At 43.6% G+C, this 18,063-nt stretch overlaps 1 protein-coding gene and 2 long non-coding RNA genes across 6 annotated transcripts in view; 2 read left to right on the top strand and 1 right to left on the bottom strand.

Annotated features, from left to right (window-relative positions):
- Window positions 1–10,006, top strand: part of MFSD11 (major facilitator superfamily domain containing 11) — a 23,061-nt gene extending 13,055 nt beyond the window's left edge. For all 4 annotated transcript variants that reach the window (XM_081185408.1, XM_081185407.1, XM_081185409.1 and 1 more), the window contains 7 exons: window positions 219–363; window positions 1,424–1,464; window positions 2,286–2,351; window positions 3,785–3,910; window positions 5,494–5,668; window positions 6,244–6,379; window positions 7,356–10,006. In XM_081185408.1, coding sequence (XP_081041534.1) covers window positions 219–363; window positions 1,424–1,464; window positions 2,286–2,351; window positions 3,785–3,910; window positions 5,494–5,668; window positions 6,244–6,379; window positions 7,356–7,520 — 854 coding nt within the window. In that variant the 3' untranslated portion in view covers window positions 7,521–10,006. The remainder of the gene's footprint in view (window positions 1–218; window positions 364–1,423; window positions 1,465–2,285; window positions 2,352–3,784; window positions 3,911–5,493; window positions 5,669–6,243; window positions 6,380–7,355) is intronic.
- LOC308582422 lies at window positions 8,886–13,599 on the bottom strand. The gene is made up of 2 exons (XR_014005681.1): window positions 13,467–13,599; window positions 8,886–12,326 (listed from the first exon to the last, which is right to left on the bottom strand). It is a non-coding gene; the product is annotated as an uncharacterized lncRNA (long non-coding RNA).
- Window positions 12,715–18,063, top strand: LOC308582407. The gene is made up of 3 exons (XR_014005665.1): window positions 12,715–12,889; window positions 13,668–13,749; window positions 17,882–18,063. It is a non-coding gene; the product is annotated as an uncharacterized lncRNA (long non-coding RNA).

Below are 18,063 nucleotides of genomic sequence, written 5' to 3'. Positions count from 1 at the left end.
GCCCTTGGGTTGAAAAAGGTTCCCCACTTCTATTGTATTGGTAACTTTGGATATAGAACTTGAGTTTCATTGATGGAGAACTTGACTAGTATATGGGAGAGTACACCTTATTTTATATGCTGTATTTAATCACAGCACAGAAATGTTTTAGGTATAGAATGAATGGATATGCTATTGCTGGTTTATGAAGTTGACACACACTTCTTTTTCTTTCCCAGAAAACGACCGTAGGACTGTCTTCATTGCTCTGACGGTGATTAGTCTTGTGGGGACCGTTCTGTTTTTTCTCATTAGGACCCCAGAAGAATCAAATTCAGAGGAAGAAGACGCTGATGCCTCTACTGACAACCTCGTAGAACGCACGTAGGTGTTTATGGCTATCTGACTCCTGAATCTGTATGCTTAGCCATTTCTACTCCTCTGTGAATAAGATAGATAACTAATTTGTATTACGAAGGATGGTTATGCACACTGTCCTCACAGGTCACACTATATTTTTCTATTAATCAATTTGTTTTGGGGGGAGGAGTAGAGGAGTTTGTGGGAAAGACTCCACTTAGCAGTTCGAAAGCACGTCAAAGTGCAAGTGGATAAATAGGTACTGCTCCGGCGGGAAGGTAAACGGCGTTTCCGTGTGCTGCTCTGGTTCACCAGAAGTGGCTTAGTCATGCTGGCCACATGACCCGGAAGCTGTACGCCGGCTCCCTCGGCCAATAAAGCGAGATGAGCGCCGCAACCCCAGAGTCGGCCACGACTGGACCCAATGGTCAGGGGTCCCTTTACCTTTAATGTGGCACTAATCCAGGCTAAAATATGTGGCTAAAGTAAGAATTAAGTCCTGATACTTTAGGAGTTATTATAGAATGCAATAGTCATTCATCTGGGCAGCAGAAATTAACTTGGATTTGGGTAGAAACATAATAAACAACATAATTTCCATCCATAGCATAATATCAGTAAAATGCAACAATTCAGAGGCAGCTTGCTGGCTGGGGTGCAGCTGCTACACGAACTTCTTGGCAGGTGGGTTTGCTGTTGCGTAGTGGGAGATAGAGAAGGAGTGGTGGAGAGGTCAGCAGAGTGCATATGCACCAGCAGAGCCAACCTGGCACACCTGCCAGTGTGTTTGCACTGCACTGACCTCCCTGCCACCTTACGCTTCTCCTGTAATAAGCAGCCGTGACTCACCCACCAGGAAGTAAGTGGAGTGGTTTCGCCCCCAGCCAGCGAGCTCATTCTGAAATATGGCTAATAATCATAAGCAATGCATAATAAATAGTTCATTTCTGAGTGAGTTATTTCCCATATTGGTATAGTAAAATTTCTAATGGCATTGTTGTATAAAGAATAATAATCATGACAACTTAAATTCACCATTTGTAAATTTATTTTCTCACTTTAAATAAACGTTTGTTTTAACCAGGTCTGGCCAAAGCAACATGACAAGGGCCGTCGATGCATTTAGTAAGTGAAATCCCATGGAAGTATTAGATTTTCCAGCATGCCAAGCCATAGTCATACATGGATGCCTCAAGTTAAAAGCTCACCTCCAGGTGTTGTTTTTTTTTATAAAAAGGGCAGGCAGTATGCATTATTTTCCTGTGTTGTATGATGTGTCTCTTCTTGCCACCCAGACACCAATGCTTTGCATTTCCCAAGACCACAGTTAAGCATCATTGTCTGAGATTCTTAACCCTAGGAAGGAAAAGATGCTTTTAATTCCCCGTGCTAGGGGTTCCTTGAAAGTTTCATTCTTCTTGGAGCATGGTGGCTGTTCTCTTAAGGGAGCAGTGGATGTGTTCCCCTTGGGGTAAGGGGAATTGAAAGATAGTTTGCCTAATATTAGCATCAGGATTACTACATTCCCTGTAATGTGGTTTGTTTCGGATATGAAGTAGGCAGGAAGGGAGGCTCTTAAGGTGTCTTCTCCTGCCTAGAAAGCTGCCTTCTTCTGACCATTGATCCATCTAGCTCAGTATTTTCCATCCCCACCTGGAGACCCCTACCTGGATTGAACCTGGGGTCTTCTGCATACAAGCAGCTGCTCTACCAGTGAGCAATGGTCTAGGCTCACAAAGCTGGAATCTGTCACCCTTTTGTCTTCTTAAGCCTTATAGTTCTGTGTTCCTGTATGCAACTGTGAATATTAATTCAGAAGTAGTCATTATGATTGTGGGAGGGGATAACATAGTTCAGCCCATTCCACCTCCCCCTACTTTAATTCAGCATCCAGGGAGGATCCTCATGGTGTGCATGTGCGTATTTTAATTGTGGCTTCTTTGCAGAAAGATCCATCAAGCTGTGTGTCACAAAAGAGATTCTGCTGCTTAGCATCACAACAGCCTATACAGGTAACTAACTGGACGGAGATAGAATCACTAGCCTTAGGAGTTTGCATGGGACTTTTCTTTGGCCCAGACTGACTTTCTTACTGCCTATCAGTCCTGTCCCAAATCCATTGCTTTTGGCTGCATCATGCAAATCCCCCAAGTGCTTTTCTTTTCCTTGTATCTCCCAAAGCATTTGTTAGTTTGAGTTTCTGCTCTCATTCTGAGCCCATGAGCCTGTGGGAGAACCATGCATAGAGCTGAGGATTTCTTTTAAAGATTTCTCTGCATCCAAAAAAGACAATTGCTCTTTCTAATGAACTGCCACTCATATTGCTGGCTGGCTACTACTTCGGACAAAAGCCTTGGCTGTTTGGATGATTCCCTTGTACACATCTGTAGATGCCTTTTGGATTGTGGTCCTTGCCTTGCATTAAGACATTCCATTCCAGCATCTTCAGTTATCTCTTCCATCATATTTTCCTCTCTCTCCTCCCCCCCCCCCGCAGCAACTTTCAGTGCTCCTTTTCCTATACAGTATCTTCCTTTTGGTAGCCGAATACTTGTGTTGCAGATTGCCATCTGGTGGTTGCAGCTGAGAGTATCTGTACCTTTCATAGCCTGCAGTCTTTTTTTAAAAAAATATCCTTTCAGATGTGAAAGGATTTCAAATTTTGGGGGCTTTAAAGTGAAAGTGGAGATTTTCAGAATTTTGCATTTATTTCAGTCCCATTTTTTGCGGACCTTAGTTGGCCCGATCATCACATTTTAGTATTCTTGCTTTAAACTTGGAGGCCTATCTCAGGTTCCCTCACCAAGTTGTGTTTTTTTTTTGGGGGGGGGGTGGTGGTGGTTTGCCTGCAGTTCCATGGATCGGTGGAAGTTTTGGCCCATAGCAGGCTCTCAATGGGCCATGTGCCTCATTTACCTCACTTGGTTAAGATTTTTTATTATTTAATTTACGTTCTACTTTTCGTCAAAAGAAATCGAGGCATGTGGTACATATGATCCTTTTAACCATCATTATATAGAACCAGACAGCTCTGAAGTAAAATGTTCCACAAATACTTCTTGGGAGTTGTTAGTAAAGCTAGCACTTAGCGTTCCATAGGTGCCTTGGTTGTTGTAGTTGAATCCTGCACAAACATTCTTAAAATTTAATATTGGTGCCAATGGTACTTAGAATACCTTGATGGTTTATATGGTTGGATCCTACACAGGCATTTTTGCTACCAGCTGCTTCCTCCAGATAATCACCAATGCCACCGCTGGTCAACTTGACTTGCATTGCATAAATACAGTTATGAAAAGTTCTCCTAAAAGACCAGTGTATCATTCAGTCTACTGATATCTTTTGGCAGCTCCATGTTGCAATTCTATCTTAAACTGTAGACTTTGATAAAGCTCTAACTAGGGACTTTCTCCTTCCCTTTTGTAATATTGCTGTTTTTTTCTAGGTCTGGAATTAACATTCTTCTCTGGAGTGTATGGGACCTGTATAGGTGCTGTAAATAAATTTGGTACTGAAGAAAAAAGTCTGATTGGACTCTCTGGTATTTTTATTGGTATTGGAGAAATATTAGGTGAGTCAAAGGAACAAAGGAAATTCCTTGATGAACGTTAGGCCTTTGGTTTATCTAGCTCAGTATTGTTGACATAGAGACTCATAGCAGATCTCCAGGGTTTCAGACAGGCATCTGAAAAGGTGCTGGGGATTGAATCTGGGACCTCCTGCATGCAAGGCAGATGCCTTACCATTGTGCTATGGCTTCTCTCCAAACTGGATTTGAAATAGCAGGAAATAAATTTTGCCTACAGTTGTATAATACATATATACCACATATGCCAAAATGGCTTCTATGTGGTTAAATGAGATGGACCTGTTTTAAATGCTTATGAGGTACATTAATATAAACAGCTACAACAGTTTGGTTAATCCTCAGGAGCTAACTAAGACCATCCACACCAGTTTAATGCATCAGGAAGTTAAAAGGTAAAGGAGCCCTGGACGGTAAAGTTCAGTCAAAGGTGACTGTGGGGTTGCGGCGCTCATCTCGCTTTCAGGCCGAGGGAGCTGGCATTTATCCACAGACAGCTTTCTGGGTCATGTGGCCAGCATGACTAAACAGCTTCTGGCGCAACTGGACACTGTGACGGAAGCCAGAGTGCATGGAAACACCATTTACCTTCCCGCCGCAGCAGTGCCTATTTATCTACCTGCACTAGCATGCTTTTGAACTGCTAGGTTGGCAGAAGATCAGGAAGTTAATACTTATTTATAGTGGTGATGGAGTAGCAGTAGTGTTTTGCTCATTTTAGACTATGCAAACTCTGCAGTATAGGACTTCTGACAGCCAAGGCAAGCAGCTGTTGGGTATAAAAAGCAGATTGCCTTTTTGGCCGTTGGAGCCAGCAATGTTTGTGGCATAATTAGTCCTAGTTCTCAGAAATAGCAGTAAACCATTGAAGTGTACCACTTTAGACTGCAGATACAGACTTACGTGAGTGAATACATTTCTGTGAAAGAAAGAAAAACAACCCTTGGCCTAACAGACTAGGTTCCAGGGAGAAGGATACAAGCTTAGTTCTTTTCCTGACATGCTAGCGTTCTCTTTACAGAGATGTTTATTTTACCGAGGTGGAGATATGGAGGAGCATGTGAGTTCCTACCCTCTTGAGGTCTCGTGATACAGTGGTGACACAGTTTACCTCCTGATTTGCTCTTGTGAGAGGCCAGGCCACGGTTTCCACTTGTGGATCAGGTTGTGGTGCCGTGTTGGGGAGATAGGATGGAGCGTTAGCTCAACACTTTGCCATAGTCAGTCATCTGGTGGGGGGTTGCTTCTCCCCTCCCACAGTGTTGCCTGCTTTCTAGCATGTTGGACTGTGGGTAGGACCACCACCGCAAGGCATAACGTTCAGGATGGAAGTTGCCTCTGCTGGATTTTCTGGAATCCCTCCTTCCTACTCAGCCTCCCAAGCCAGAGAACGCCACAATTTAGCAGGATCCTCTCATCCTTTAGTGAGCCTTTTTAGGGGGGTGGGATGCTGCTGAGCAGAGCAGGGGTCAAATAAGTCCATTCCCACCAGTCCCTTACATGACATACTAGGGAAGTGATTTAACCCTGTTTTCTTGCTCACAATAATGATGCATTCTCTATTACAGGTGGAGGAATTTTTGGCCTTCTTAGCAAAAACAACCGTTTTGGCAGGAACCCAGTGGTGATGTTAGGCATTGTGGTCCATTTTGTAGCCTTCTATTTGATTTTCTACAACATGCCAAATGATGCCCCCATCGCCTCCATCCATGGCACAGACAGCATAGCATTCATGGAACCAAGGTACGGGTTACTTTACTTCTCTTGACCAGACAGATCCGGTTTACACAGGGTGCTAAGCCAAACCATGGCTTAATATGAACAGGCAAACATGTTGGTTACAGGACCAAAGATAATGTCTGAGGTGCTCCTCCTTCCCTTTCTGCTGCCGCGCTATCTGGGGCCAAGTCATGGTCTGCCTTACTGTGATGGCCAAACTTGGGCTCATGGTTTGTCTTGCTCCAGACAAACCATGAACTGTAAATGTAAGATTTGCTCTTGGTTTACCACCCATGGTTTATCTGGGGAAGACAAACCATAAGCCCAGGTTTGGATGGAATGCTAAGTCAAAGAATATTTAAAGCATTAAATAATACGGGCAAAGTGCCTTTGACATATTTAATTGCAATGCAGAAATGCCCAAAACGAAGCAGCTCTTTGGTAACAATCTGGACCTTGCCATTTTTTTCTCCATTATTTCTCAGTAAACTTAGACAAAAACAATATGAATGGTAGGATTGTACCTAATTTTTTATTCATAGTTGTGTATATTTTTATTAGTTACAGTATAGTTAATGTTGGCATCTCTTTATTTTCAGCAAAGAAGTGGCAATTTTCTGCAGCTTCTTACTGGGTCTAGGTGATAGCTGCTTCAACACTCAACTCCTCAGTATTTTGGGATTCCTGTACTCAGAAGACAGTGCACCTGCCTTTGCCGTCTTTAAATTCATCCAGGTATTACTGGTTGCCAAATGTCAGAGCCAGACATCATATAATCTGTAGTCTACTGAAATAATACAGTAGTTTATTCATTAGGCAAACAAAGAGCTTTGTGTAAAATTGGAAGGAGTTTAAAAGTCATCTACTTTTGTCTAGGACGCTGGGTAAGGCAAGAACACAGAAGCCTTTTCAGTAATGCAGGATGTTTGGTTAACCAAAATACATGCTATAGTTCTGTGTTTAAGCCCCAGTGAAGACACTGGAATTTAATTCTGTTTAAACATAAACATGTTTGTGATATGATATTTGTGCGTGATGAAACAATGTTTAATATAACAATTGTTTTTAAACAACAAACATTTGGAGTAGTCATAAGTGGAATACATGCACTGGTAGGTGTGCTATATAGAAAATGCTACCTTCTGTCTCAATGCAATGAATGATATTAATGGAACAATAGCATTCTATATCAGTATAAATTAAATTAAAATAGCTAAGTGGATAAAGTGGAAAAGATAGATGCAAAAAACGCCATGGTCCAACTCAATCTACAAGTCACCCTGATGGCTCAGTTGGTAGAGCATGAGACCCTTAATCTCTACATTGGGCAAAAGATTCCTGTATTGCAGGGGGTTGGACTAGCTGACCCTCGTAGTCCCTTCCAACTCTACAATTCTAGGAATCTGGGAGTCTCTACTTTCCTGGATTTGGTGCAGGTCAGCCGTTTGTAGACGCAGTAAGGAATCTAGGAATTAGGAATGACCTTGGATCAGGAAGAGTCAAAGCTGATATGAAAGGGCATTTGATGCTAAGCTGTTCACTTTGAAATAGGCAGATTGCAGGAGAGCTAAGTAAGGTAGTTAATTAGAAAAACAACTTGGACGGGAATTTATGCTCTGGAAATCACAAAAAGTTGGAATGTTACTAAAGGTGAACGGCACTGAAGCCAAGTTGAAATGTCACTCACGCCTTTCCTTGCTTCCCTTTTCAGTCTGTCTGTGCCGCCATCGCGTACTTCTACAGCAACTACCTGCTTCTTCAGTGGCAGCTTCTGATTATGGCCGTGGTTGGGTTCTTTGGGACACTTTCCTTCTTCACTGTGGAGTGGGAGGCCCCAGCCTTTGTGGCCAAAAACACAGATTACAGCAGCATTTGATGGAGGCGGTTTCAGCGTCCCGCGACAGTATTCACATGCAGAGACACAAGCAGGTGCTCCTTCGAAAAGACTTGATAGCATCTTCTGAACACAGGGAAGACTGAACTCCAAAGTTTAAAAAGCTTACCCTCCCCTTATCAACGTGTTGTGATGGGTACTGCATACTACAATGTGGAATAGTAGCCTGGCCATTGGGGCAGCGAAGCCTCTTCTTAATTATTTCCACTTGCCAAGTGCCTGCATCTTACGCTTATGCCCACCTATTGTGGAGACCCTTTATTCTTTTTAATTGCATTCCTTTTTCATTTTTTACTTGCCTTTCTCTGAAGAAAACAGTAGTCTTTTCAGGACAACCCCCCCAAGTACATGAGGATATTTTTTTCACAAGATGGAAGGCCAGTTCACTTTGTGGATTTATATGGAAATCCATGGAGGGTTTCCAATGCTTTTAAAATAACCCCACTTCCATTTTTCTCCAAATAACTCTAATGTTCTTACATTATAATGTGAATGAGCGTCGATTTTTTTAAAAGAGGAGCTATATATTATGGGATAATAGCATAAGGGAATGAAATGCATTTGCACAAGCTATTTTAGCTAATTTTAGCTGAGTCTCATCAGAATGTAAAAATGATTCTGGTCCAGAACCCCCGTAGTCCCCATATTCCTGTGTGCTCTGAGACTTTATATTATATTTTCTCAGGATCAAGTTTATAATGATATTTGCTGCTATGAAACTCTGTAGGAAATGCACTCCAGAGACTCCCAAATACTTTACCATAGTGATCCCACAAATATTCAAATACCCTGGTGTTCTGCATGGCTTGTCACAGGCATAAAATTTCTCAGCTGCACAGGTAGGGACCTGATTAAGCAAAGTGCTGTGCTGGATTCTAGCCTCATTGTCTTACTTTACTGGCAACATCATTTGGGGAAATTTGCCACCACAGACTTTTAATATGTTTTTTTAATGTTTGCTTGGGAAGAATAAGATCTTATGAGTTTAGCTTTGTCAGGATCCCAGGGAGGAACACCGCTAAGAGCAATGGCAAGAGACTCAGGGCCATTTAAAATGTTAAATCCTACAAATTGCTTACAGTGCTCTCCTGTGCATGTTTACTCAGAAGTAGGGCTTACGCCCTAGTAACTGTTACAGATTGCAGCCTTAAAATGTAGGGAAATACGTGAAAACCATATGTGACAATCATGGTGTCTGTGTACAGATAGTGTCTGCATGTACACAACTAGATACATTGAATTGCATACTCTGTGCTTAAAGGGATAAGTGGGAAAATGCAGTACACTAAGCCCACAACTTATGCACATTTGACTTAGGTGCATTCAGCTTTACGTGCTTGGCAATAAAAAAAAAAGGAGGGGGTATCCAGGAAAAAATACTTTGGCAATTCCACTTGCATTGCACCCAATGTGTCTTGACTATATGCAATTTTGGCATTAGGCATGATACCTGGAACAAACCCCCTGTGTAAGTTGTGGGCTTACTTGGCTGGCATCCTTGAGTTCATTGTTGGGAATTTGGTGAGATTACTATTAAATAAACTACCTGGGAGTTAATCACCTTTTCCAAGGGAATCATTTTCCAAGAGCATTGCTGAGAGTAAAGAGCTTATTGTTTGGGGCCAGGGGTGAGGAATGAAAAGGGTGATTCTAGGTACTATGAACTTCTCAATGCAAAGCCTTGTTGAAACTGATTAGTTAATTTTAGTGGGGCTTGTGTAGATGTGCACAGTGAATTGGGTTCAGAAATTTTAAAATAGTTGCTGCAAGGTAACCCCATTGGGTAGTGTCGCGTGAACAGGAGTTTGCTCGTGCAATGGCGGAGTCTCGTGCAGAGTAAAACAATATCCTTTCCCTCTGTTTGGGGGGCTTCTCCCCTGACACTGGAGTCCTGGATGATGCAGTCTGCAGAGTGTGGTGGACTCCCTCTGGGTAGGCTTGTCAGAGTGTAGAGGGGCTGCAGTGGGAGGAAAGGAAGCTTGTGCTATCTGAGCTTCTTCAAACTCTTGGTCTGACCCTGAAGTGAAGGCTTAGGATGTCAAGGGACAAATGCCAAATGAAGCAAAAGGATTCCAGAAATAGGGTATTGGTCCCATCAGTCATTGCCTGTCTCGGAGGGGAGAGACACAGCTGCCCACATACAGAACCTGGCACATCTTTTTTAAAAATCTCATTTGAGAAGAGACATCACCACCACCACCAAAGGTAATTAGTTAGGGTAATTAGATGTCGTTGGCATAAATTTTGCAGTACACATGCCTTGCTGTCCCAGATTTTTTCCATTCATGAAATGATTTTGTGATCAGCCATTCTAGTTTATTGTCATACTTCTGTTATTTTTTTTAAAAAATGATGACTCAAAGTATTCTCATTTTTATGGCACCAGTTTTGAGAGTGTTGAGAATAGCTCCTTGTTTCATTTCTTTCTGTGATTACATCATCTGAATAAACGTGAACCTCAACCAATACCTATATTTTGCAAATGTGCTTAGTGTTTTCTGAGTTAAATGTGTGGCGTGGATTATCTGCAAAATTCCTTGCTTTTTCTGTATGGTAGAACAATTGCGTCTTGTCTTACAGAAAGAATTCATGACAGCCATGGTGGATGCCCCTCTTTCCTGATAATGGTGAAGAGTGCCCTTACCTTAGAATTCTTGCAAGCCATTTTATAACAATTGATACTGTTCAGAGGATTATTAAGAGCAAGCCATGACTGCAATCCTATATACACTTGGGAATACTTTTGCATAGGTTTCTGAGTATATGTATATCTAAAGCACACAATGTCTTTCTCCTCCCCCCCCCCCAATTTTAAAGATTCTTATTTGTAATAATTTCAGTCTAATTATTTTTATTTAAAAGATTGCTGAGCTTCCATTCAACAAAATTGTAAGGACAGCATTCAAAGACAATCTTTTTTTAAAAAAACAACCACCACAATAAAAAAACAACACAGTAGACGGAAAGTGGATAAAACCAACAGTAAGCCAGTTCATATACAGTGATACCTTGGTTCTTGAATGTAAACTGTTCCAAAAGTCCCTTCGACTTCTGAAATGTTCGAAAACCAAGGTGTAACCTCCAATTGACACAGGCGCCCTGGAAACAATGGCCGACAGCCGCATCGCGCATTCGGCTTCTGAAAAACATTCGAAAACTGGAACACTTCCGGGTTTTCAGCATTTGGGAGTCGAAATGTTCGTGTACCAAGGCGTTCGGGAACCAAGGTTCCATTGTATTTGTGCTGGAATGTGTTAACCTGACACTGGAAAGAGATATCAGTTGGTGCTAGTCCTTAGGGAGAGCATTCCATGAACAGGGTGCCACAATTATGGTCCTTTCCCTGGTCCCCATCCACTTAGAGGAAAGAGGGGAAGTTTGCATTTTTTGTTTTATAGGCTGAGAGTAGCTGATGGGACATGAAGAAAGCGAATATATACATGGCTGAAGGAGGTGAGGACAGGTGACCCCACCTAGGCCCGAAGTCACCCCCCCCAACCAGGCCTCAAAACTGTCCAAAATTCCTTTTCTCTCTTCTAAAAAATCCACAGCTAAAGTTTTCCTCTGCTTTTCTCACAAGATGATGTGCAAGGGCAAACCGTTACTTTTATCAGTACGAGAAGGCTTCAAAAAGCCTGTCAGAGCAGGCCTGAGAAACGAATCTTATCTCATTCAGTTGCAACATCTTTGGACATGCTGAACCGCTCTCATTCCCCTTTTCCTGGGAAGGGTGGCAAGAGTCCCAATAGTCCCAAGACAGGAGCTTTCTGTTCATGCTCAGGGGAACTCAACATGGGGCAGGACTCCTGAAGAGGAGGAGAAAGGGGAGGGAACTGGAAGGGGAATATATGCTCTGTGCAAATGACTGTGAACCCGTGCTTGTTTGTGAACTATCACACTTGCTCCTTCTACCAGTTCATGGATGGTAGAAATAAAGCTTTTTCTCTGAAACTATTCCTTGATTGTCTGTTGACTCCCATCTCCCTTTCCCGGGCGCAATATTTTTCCCCACCCGAGGGCAAAGCCTCATAAGGCTACATGGCTAAACTAACAAGGAGAGGAAATGCTACAAGCGTAGAAGGATCTGACACATGCAAATTTGCAAAATGTTTTTTTCCTCCTATGGGTCCCTAATACTTCTGTTACTACCTAGGTTGTAAATGGTGATGTGGAAAGCAGACATTATGGCTGGGAGCTGCTCTGGCAGAACAGCAGTGTGCGCTCTACTGTCTCCTAGGGACCATCTTTGCATGGATGCCTCTCACATTTTACTGCTCCTCCCCTAGGCCCTCCACTGTCCTCTGCCACAAGCAGCTCATTGTAAAACAGCCCCTAACAAAGGTAATAGTTGTGGCATTATGGAAATCAAAGTCATTTGCATGATTTCCTTCATGGCCCGAATCCATAGCTTCCAGCTGGCAGCCGCAATCCTTCCTAAGAAGATGGATGCCATTGAGCCAGGCCTGTCACTTGCTGAGGCAAACATGTACCGTGCGGTGCCTGCAAAGCGGGGTCTGGGGAAGCTGCCCGGGAATAAATGATGGCCGACAGCAACTTCACGGAAACTTTGGAAGCAGGTGAGACCTGGGCATTGTTGCGCAGGCTGCAGCACACGATGGCAGAGTGGTTTGCGAGTTGCGGTTTTAAGGTTTCTAATGCAATAGGAGCAGGCAGCCAACAAACGCAGATGGTGCCTCAATTATCCGTAGAGTTGTGGGCTAGATCTAGAGTCCTGCTTGCCGCAACCGGTATAGGAACACACGGGCGCAAGGACAGGGAAACGCAAACCTGGAGGAATGCAAATGGGACCTGTTAGCTTTCTAAGAGGAGTGCTGTAGTCCAGGACTACAGGCAGCCTGGAATAGGAACCTTGTGGTAAGGTGTGTGTGTGTGTGTGTGTGTGAGAGAGAGAGAGAGAGAGAGAGAGCGAGCGAGCGGAGGTGTAGCTAGCTCATAGCTGTCAACCTTCCCTTTTTTGCGGGAAATCCCCTTATTCCAGAGCCGTTTCCCGCTTCTATCCCGGATTGTTAGATATCCCGTAGACTGTCCCCGGGACAGGTGAGGCTGCTGATCCCTTATTTTCGAGGCTGCTAATCCCTTATTTTGAAAGTTGACAGCTATGAGCTAGCTGCTCTGGCACCCGGAGCGGTGGGGGCGGGGCAAACCGCCTGTGGGGGTGGCGATCCACGCATGAGGGCGGCACAGCGCAGCAAGCTGCCCACGGAGTCCGTCTGGTGGACGCAAGCCCCACGCTGCTGTTTTGGGCAGTGCGGGACCCTGAGCCACTGTGTCACTCCCAGGAGAGACACATGGCTCGGGCGCTTTGCAGACCAGGCCCCACGGTGAGTGCTGTTTTGTCACCCCCTCATGGATGACATCCAGGGCAGCCTGCACCCCCCTCACCTGCTTCCTACAGCCCAGAGAGAGAGGGAGGGAGGGAAGGAGAGACCCCTTGAGGCTTTCCCCACCCATGCTGTGTAGCCCTAGAAGGCAGAGCCGTAGTTACAAAGGGGCTAGCCTTTATTTTTTGCCTCAGGTGAAGCCTCCAGAGAGGCACCATTGATGTTCCCAGCCTGTGTATGTGTGTATGCAAAGGCATGTGTGTGTGAAACTGGGTCTTTGACCTGGTTGAAATAAAGCCTAGTTTTGCCCCTGCCAGAAGGCATCCAGTGTTTTCTCCAAGGCAATACTTTTCAGGCTGAAGTCCAGAGCTTTGCTCAAAAAGAATGAGTAGGAGTGTCCCTAAATCAGCAAGGCTGGCTTATCGCATTTGGCAGTAAATGACGTGATTAATACACATTACCATCTAAAGAGGGGTGTCCACTGTGTCATCAATATCAATATAACAACCAGACAATTTTAAAAAAAAAATCACATTCCATCTTTCTCTCTTTAAACCCACAAACCCAAGTATTTTTAAAGGCTTACGCTGTCCTCCAAGTATGTAGAAGCCACACAAATCTTATTTTTGGGTAGTGGTATTTTGTTTCCAAACTGATAAGCAATAAACCTTCTTAGTTTGCTATAATAACAGGGCTTATGGCTGATTGCTTGACATGTTGAATCTTGTTATTTGAAATAAATGGCTTCTCCTTTTTTTTTGTATTTTGTTTTAAAAAAGATAATGAGAAGCAAGGCTGATTTTGTTCTCTTCCTACAAAAGGCATTTGGTCTCCAGTGTTATCTCTGAAAGGAGGAAATAAATAGAAAGGTTAGTGGTTTATATAAGAAATTTCTCATGCTGTCATATTAAAAGGAAATCGCCATTTATGAAAGTCATTTGTTGAAATCAACTTCAATTAGGCTCCCTTTTGCTATGTGATGATTTCTGCCTGCTGGCAATACAGTATCTTCCGTAAGTGGGTTTCTGGCTTTTTTTTTTTTAAAAAAAAATATTCTGGATGAATCATTTTCTCTGCAAATTATAGGAATACAGAAATAAAAGGTGGGACAATCCAGCCCAAAACACAAGGTACTCTTTCTTGACGGCCTTTGCAGCAGAGCATTTATTAAGGTCCTAAAATCAATCCCAGGCATCTCCATGTAGCACAAGGAGCAGATGAGGAAGCTGATTGGTCTCTTGTAGGTCCAGCACTTACTCTACCCTATATAGATCATGTTGTGCCATATGCAGTATACCACAAGCAAGAAGACAACATCTAGTACATAAAGAGCCATCCATTATTATGCCAGTGCTGAAACTGATGGTCCATCTAGCCTAATAATGTCAATGATGAATGAATGAATGAATAAATGAATAGTCTCAAACCTGACTGCCTAGAAATACCTTTCTCAGCACTGCCTCTTGGAGATGTTGATAAGTCAACGTTGAGCGTCAAGTCATTAATCTTGTGTTCTATCTTGCCTACTCATCTGCTAAATAGAAAGTGAGTACTGTTATCAAAGGACGTGGGTGGCACTGTGGGTTAAACCACTGAGCCTAGGGCTTGCCGATCAGAAGGTCGGTGGTTTGAATCCCCGTGACGGGGTGAGCTCCCGTTCCTCAGTCCCAGTTCTTGCCAACCTAGCAGTTCGAAAGCACGTCAAAGTGCAAGTAGATAAATAGGTACCGCTCCGGCGGGAAGGTAAACGGCGTTTCCGTGTGCTGCTCTGGTTCGCCAGAAGCGTCTTAGTCATGCTGGCCACATGACCCGGAAGCTGTACGCCGGCTCCCTTGGCCAATAAAGCGAGATGAGTGCCGCAACCCCAGAGTCAGCCATGACTGGACCTAATGGTCAGGGGTCCCTTTACCATTACATTTACTGTTATCAAAGGCTGAGCACATACAATAGATTTGTTAAGAGCTGGTGGAAATTGTAACTCTCGTGCCCTCCATCATTTCTCCGATGAAAATAGGATTAAATATCCTATTTAACATCAACAACAGCAACAACAACAACATTCTGCCCATCATACTGGGTTGCGTCAGCCACCCTGGGCAGCTTCCAATATATATATATATATAATGTAACAAAACATTAAACATTTAAAAACTATACAGGGCTGCCTTCATATGTCTTCTAAAGGTTGTATAGTTACTTTTCTTCTTGAGTCGGGGGTCATATAATTCCATACCCTCCAACATTTCTCTGATGAAAAAAGGGACGTCCTAAGGAAAATTGGGTCATTCTGGGATCAAATCAGAAACCGGGACGGCTTCTGTAAATCTGGGACTGTCCCTGGAAAATAGGGACGCTTGGAGGGTCTGTGAGGGGTAAACTACAATGCCCAGAATTATTTGATGGAAAGAGTGTGCTTTGAATGTGCTTTAAAGGTATAGCGCAGGCATGTCCAGCTCCCAAGAGACTGCGATCTACTCCCAGTATTTTTAAAAAAACTGGCAGTGGAGCATGCATGGGGTGGGTGGATTGCCCAGAGTTGTTGAGCTTTTTCGGGGAGGGTTGCACAGAGTTTTAAAGCTTTCTTTGCAACTTTTTGTACACAGTGAGGATCCTGCGACCCACCAGGATCAGCCGGGGATCTACCAGTAGATCACGAGCTGCTGGTTGGACATCCCTGGTATAGTGTGTTCACAGCCAAAGAGGCCCCTTGGCCATGTCCAAGAGAGCTATCATATGTCAATTGAGGCAGGAGCTTCTGTACCAACACACTCTGATGAGCTTGCCCCAGTGAGCAGGGTTGATCAGAGGGCAATACCTTCTGAGCAAGGAATGCACTTCATAAACATCAAGTCAGTCAGAAAGTTCAGGCAAATGAGCTTTGTCACATTCTGGGGTAGAGGAAAGTACAGGAGGGAGGCAGGCCCTTTCTTCAGCCGGAACTCAGTTCTGGCACCTCTCGGGTGGGTTCCATTGCCATTGTAAGAGAACAAGGGAGGCGTTCATGGTGAGTTCCGGCACCTCTTTTTCTAGAAACATTGCACTGGGGTGGGGGGAGGGATTTGGAATTTCAAATATGGTGGACCCTGAGCATTAAAACAAAGCTCACCATTACCTCAGCATGGATCTCCCAGCTACTGATTTGATCCCCAGCATTTCATAACAAATTCATTGCAAGGGTGTAGAAAGACTTCTGGCTGAAATCCTAGATGTCTGAATTTCGGAGATATTGCCAGAAAGGGTTGGCGGGACTTGTCCTGATCAAGCATTAGTCTGATAGCATATGGTAAGATAAGTGATTATTATTCGATAGCCTTTCTCCAATAGTGTTCAATTTTGGGTCAGCAAAAGCAGAGAGGAGCAGGATAACCCACTTCCAGTGGTTCAGGGCTTATCCACACTTCTGCTTGTCCCTCTGCTTTATCCTGGGAAAACTCTCTCCTTACTGCTGAATCAGAGCAAATGACAACTGGCTTTTCTGCAGATTGATGTTTGCTGTGAATCAGTGGTAAAGAGCAGATATCCCTAGGGGCAAATGGAAAAGCACTCGGGTCCCTTCCCTAGAAAGCATGCCTTGGGAGGTCACATCCACACAATAGAGTCATACCCTTGGGTTGAAGTGGATTCAGGTTAAGCCTTTTAGGGTTGTGCTCCGCAGCAACCCGGAAGTAACGGAACACTTTACTTCCGGGTTCGCCACATGCGCAGACGCTCAAAATGACATCATGCGCATGCACGGAAGCAGCGAATTATGACCCGCGCATGCGCAGACGCGGGTTGCATTGGCTTCAGGCTGTGAACGGGGCTCCGGAACGGATCCTGTTCGCATCCAGAGGTACCACTGTACATTTAAAGCACTTGTATCCTACTTAGCAGTCATGGCTTCCTCCAAAGAATCTTGGGAACTGTAGTTTATTTCTCACAGAGTTGCAATAGCCAGCACTTAGGGGTAGAAGAATCTGTTGGTTTTGGTTCTCTTACAGTCTTTTCAGGTCTGAAACTCAGTTCTCCACATTTCTGTAGCAATTTGCATTTTTTTAAAACAACAACAACAACTCTGCTTAGTTCAAATTCCTCCTCTTTTAGTCAATGCCTTAAAACAACAGTATATTAAATGCCAAGTTTTTGCATTATGCTCTGCCCATGGGGATCATATAATAGATTCAGGAAAAACAAATCTCCACTTTTCTGAAGTCTATGAATCACTTTGCGCCCTCAAGGAGCCTTTTCAGGAATGTATTGAATCATTTTTACACAGTGTTTTTGTCCCAAATTTTACTCCAGAATTTAGGGGATGCTTTAATGATAAAGTAACATCTGAGGAAGTGCACTGTTATTTCTAAACTAAAACCACAGCACTGATCTGGCCCAGATAGATTGTCTGCAGACTTCTACAAATGAGGTAACGGTCCCACACCTTGTGGACCTATTTAATGGAATTGTTGAGAGCAATATTGGGTGGTAATCCAAAAGCCAGGAAAAGATCCCAAACTGGTGGATTCTTATCACCCCAATTTGCTCCGCAGTCAGGGCAAGGAAATGCATCCCCAGGAGGAAAGTGTCTTTACCTCAGGCACCACTCTGTGTGTGTGTGCGCGCGCGCTTGTGTCAGGGCACCAAACCTTTTCTGCTCAGGGGCAACAGAATAAATACAGCCATCTTGAATGCAGAGACCAGTTGGTCCTGGAGATGCTAGCTCTTTTTCATGGCAGTGGACCAGATCACATAGTCTGTGATGCCAGCTTTCAGATTCTATCAACTTGTGCAAAAGGGAGCAATGCTTGAACGCTGCATTCCTATTTACATGCAAATTATCCCTGGATTGGCTCCTTTCCCTTGTTTTCATCAGGTATAACCCAACCCATCACTTTTTCCAAGGGCAGTGAGTTCCGCAGCTGTGAATGTATGGTTTTCATTCCTTTAGCTAGCTTTTATCAGGTCAACACATATGCTGCTGATCTCCAGTTTTATCATAACCTCTCACATCTCTTGCCTCCTCTGCAGTCCCAATCTGTCTCTTTGGCAAGATGAAGAGCTTGTGTCAGAAATGGACTGGATGTGTTTAAGAGGTCAAGAAAGAAGATGTCCTTTCTGAAGTGGATTGAAATCTCCAGGGCTCTTTGAAGTCTCATGCCATTCCTTTTGAACAGATATTGAAATAAAGGGGAAATAGATGTTTTAAAAAA

Source organism: Podarcis bocagei (assembly GCF_964188305.1).
Source record: "Podarcis bocagei genome assembly, chromosome: 2".
NCBI lineage: Eukaryota > Metazoa > Chordata > Lepidosauria > Squamata > Lacertidae > Podarcis > Podarcis bocagei.
This window is presented reverse-complemented; position numbering and strand designations above follow the sequence as displayed.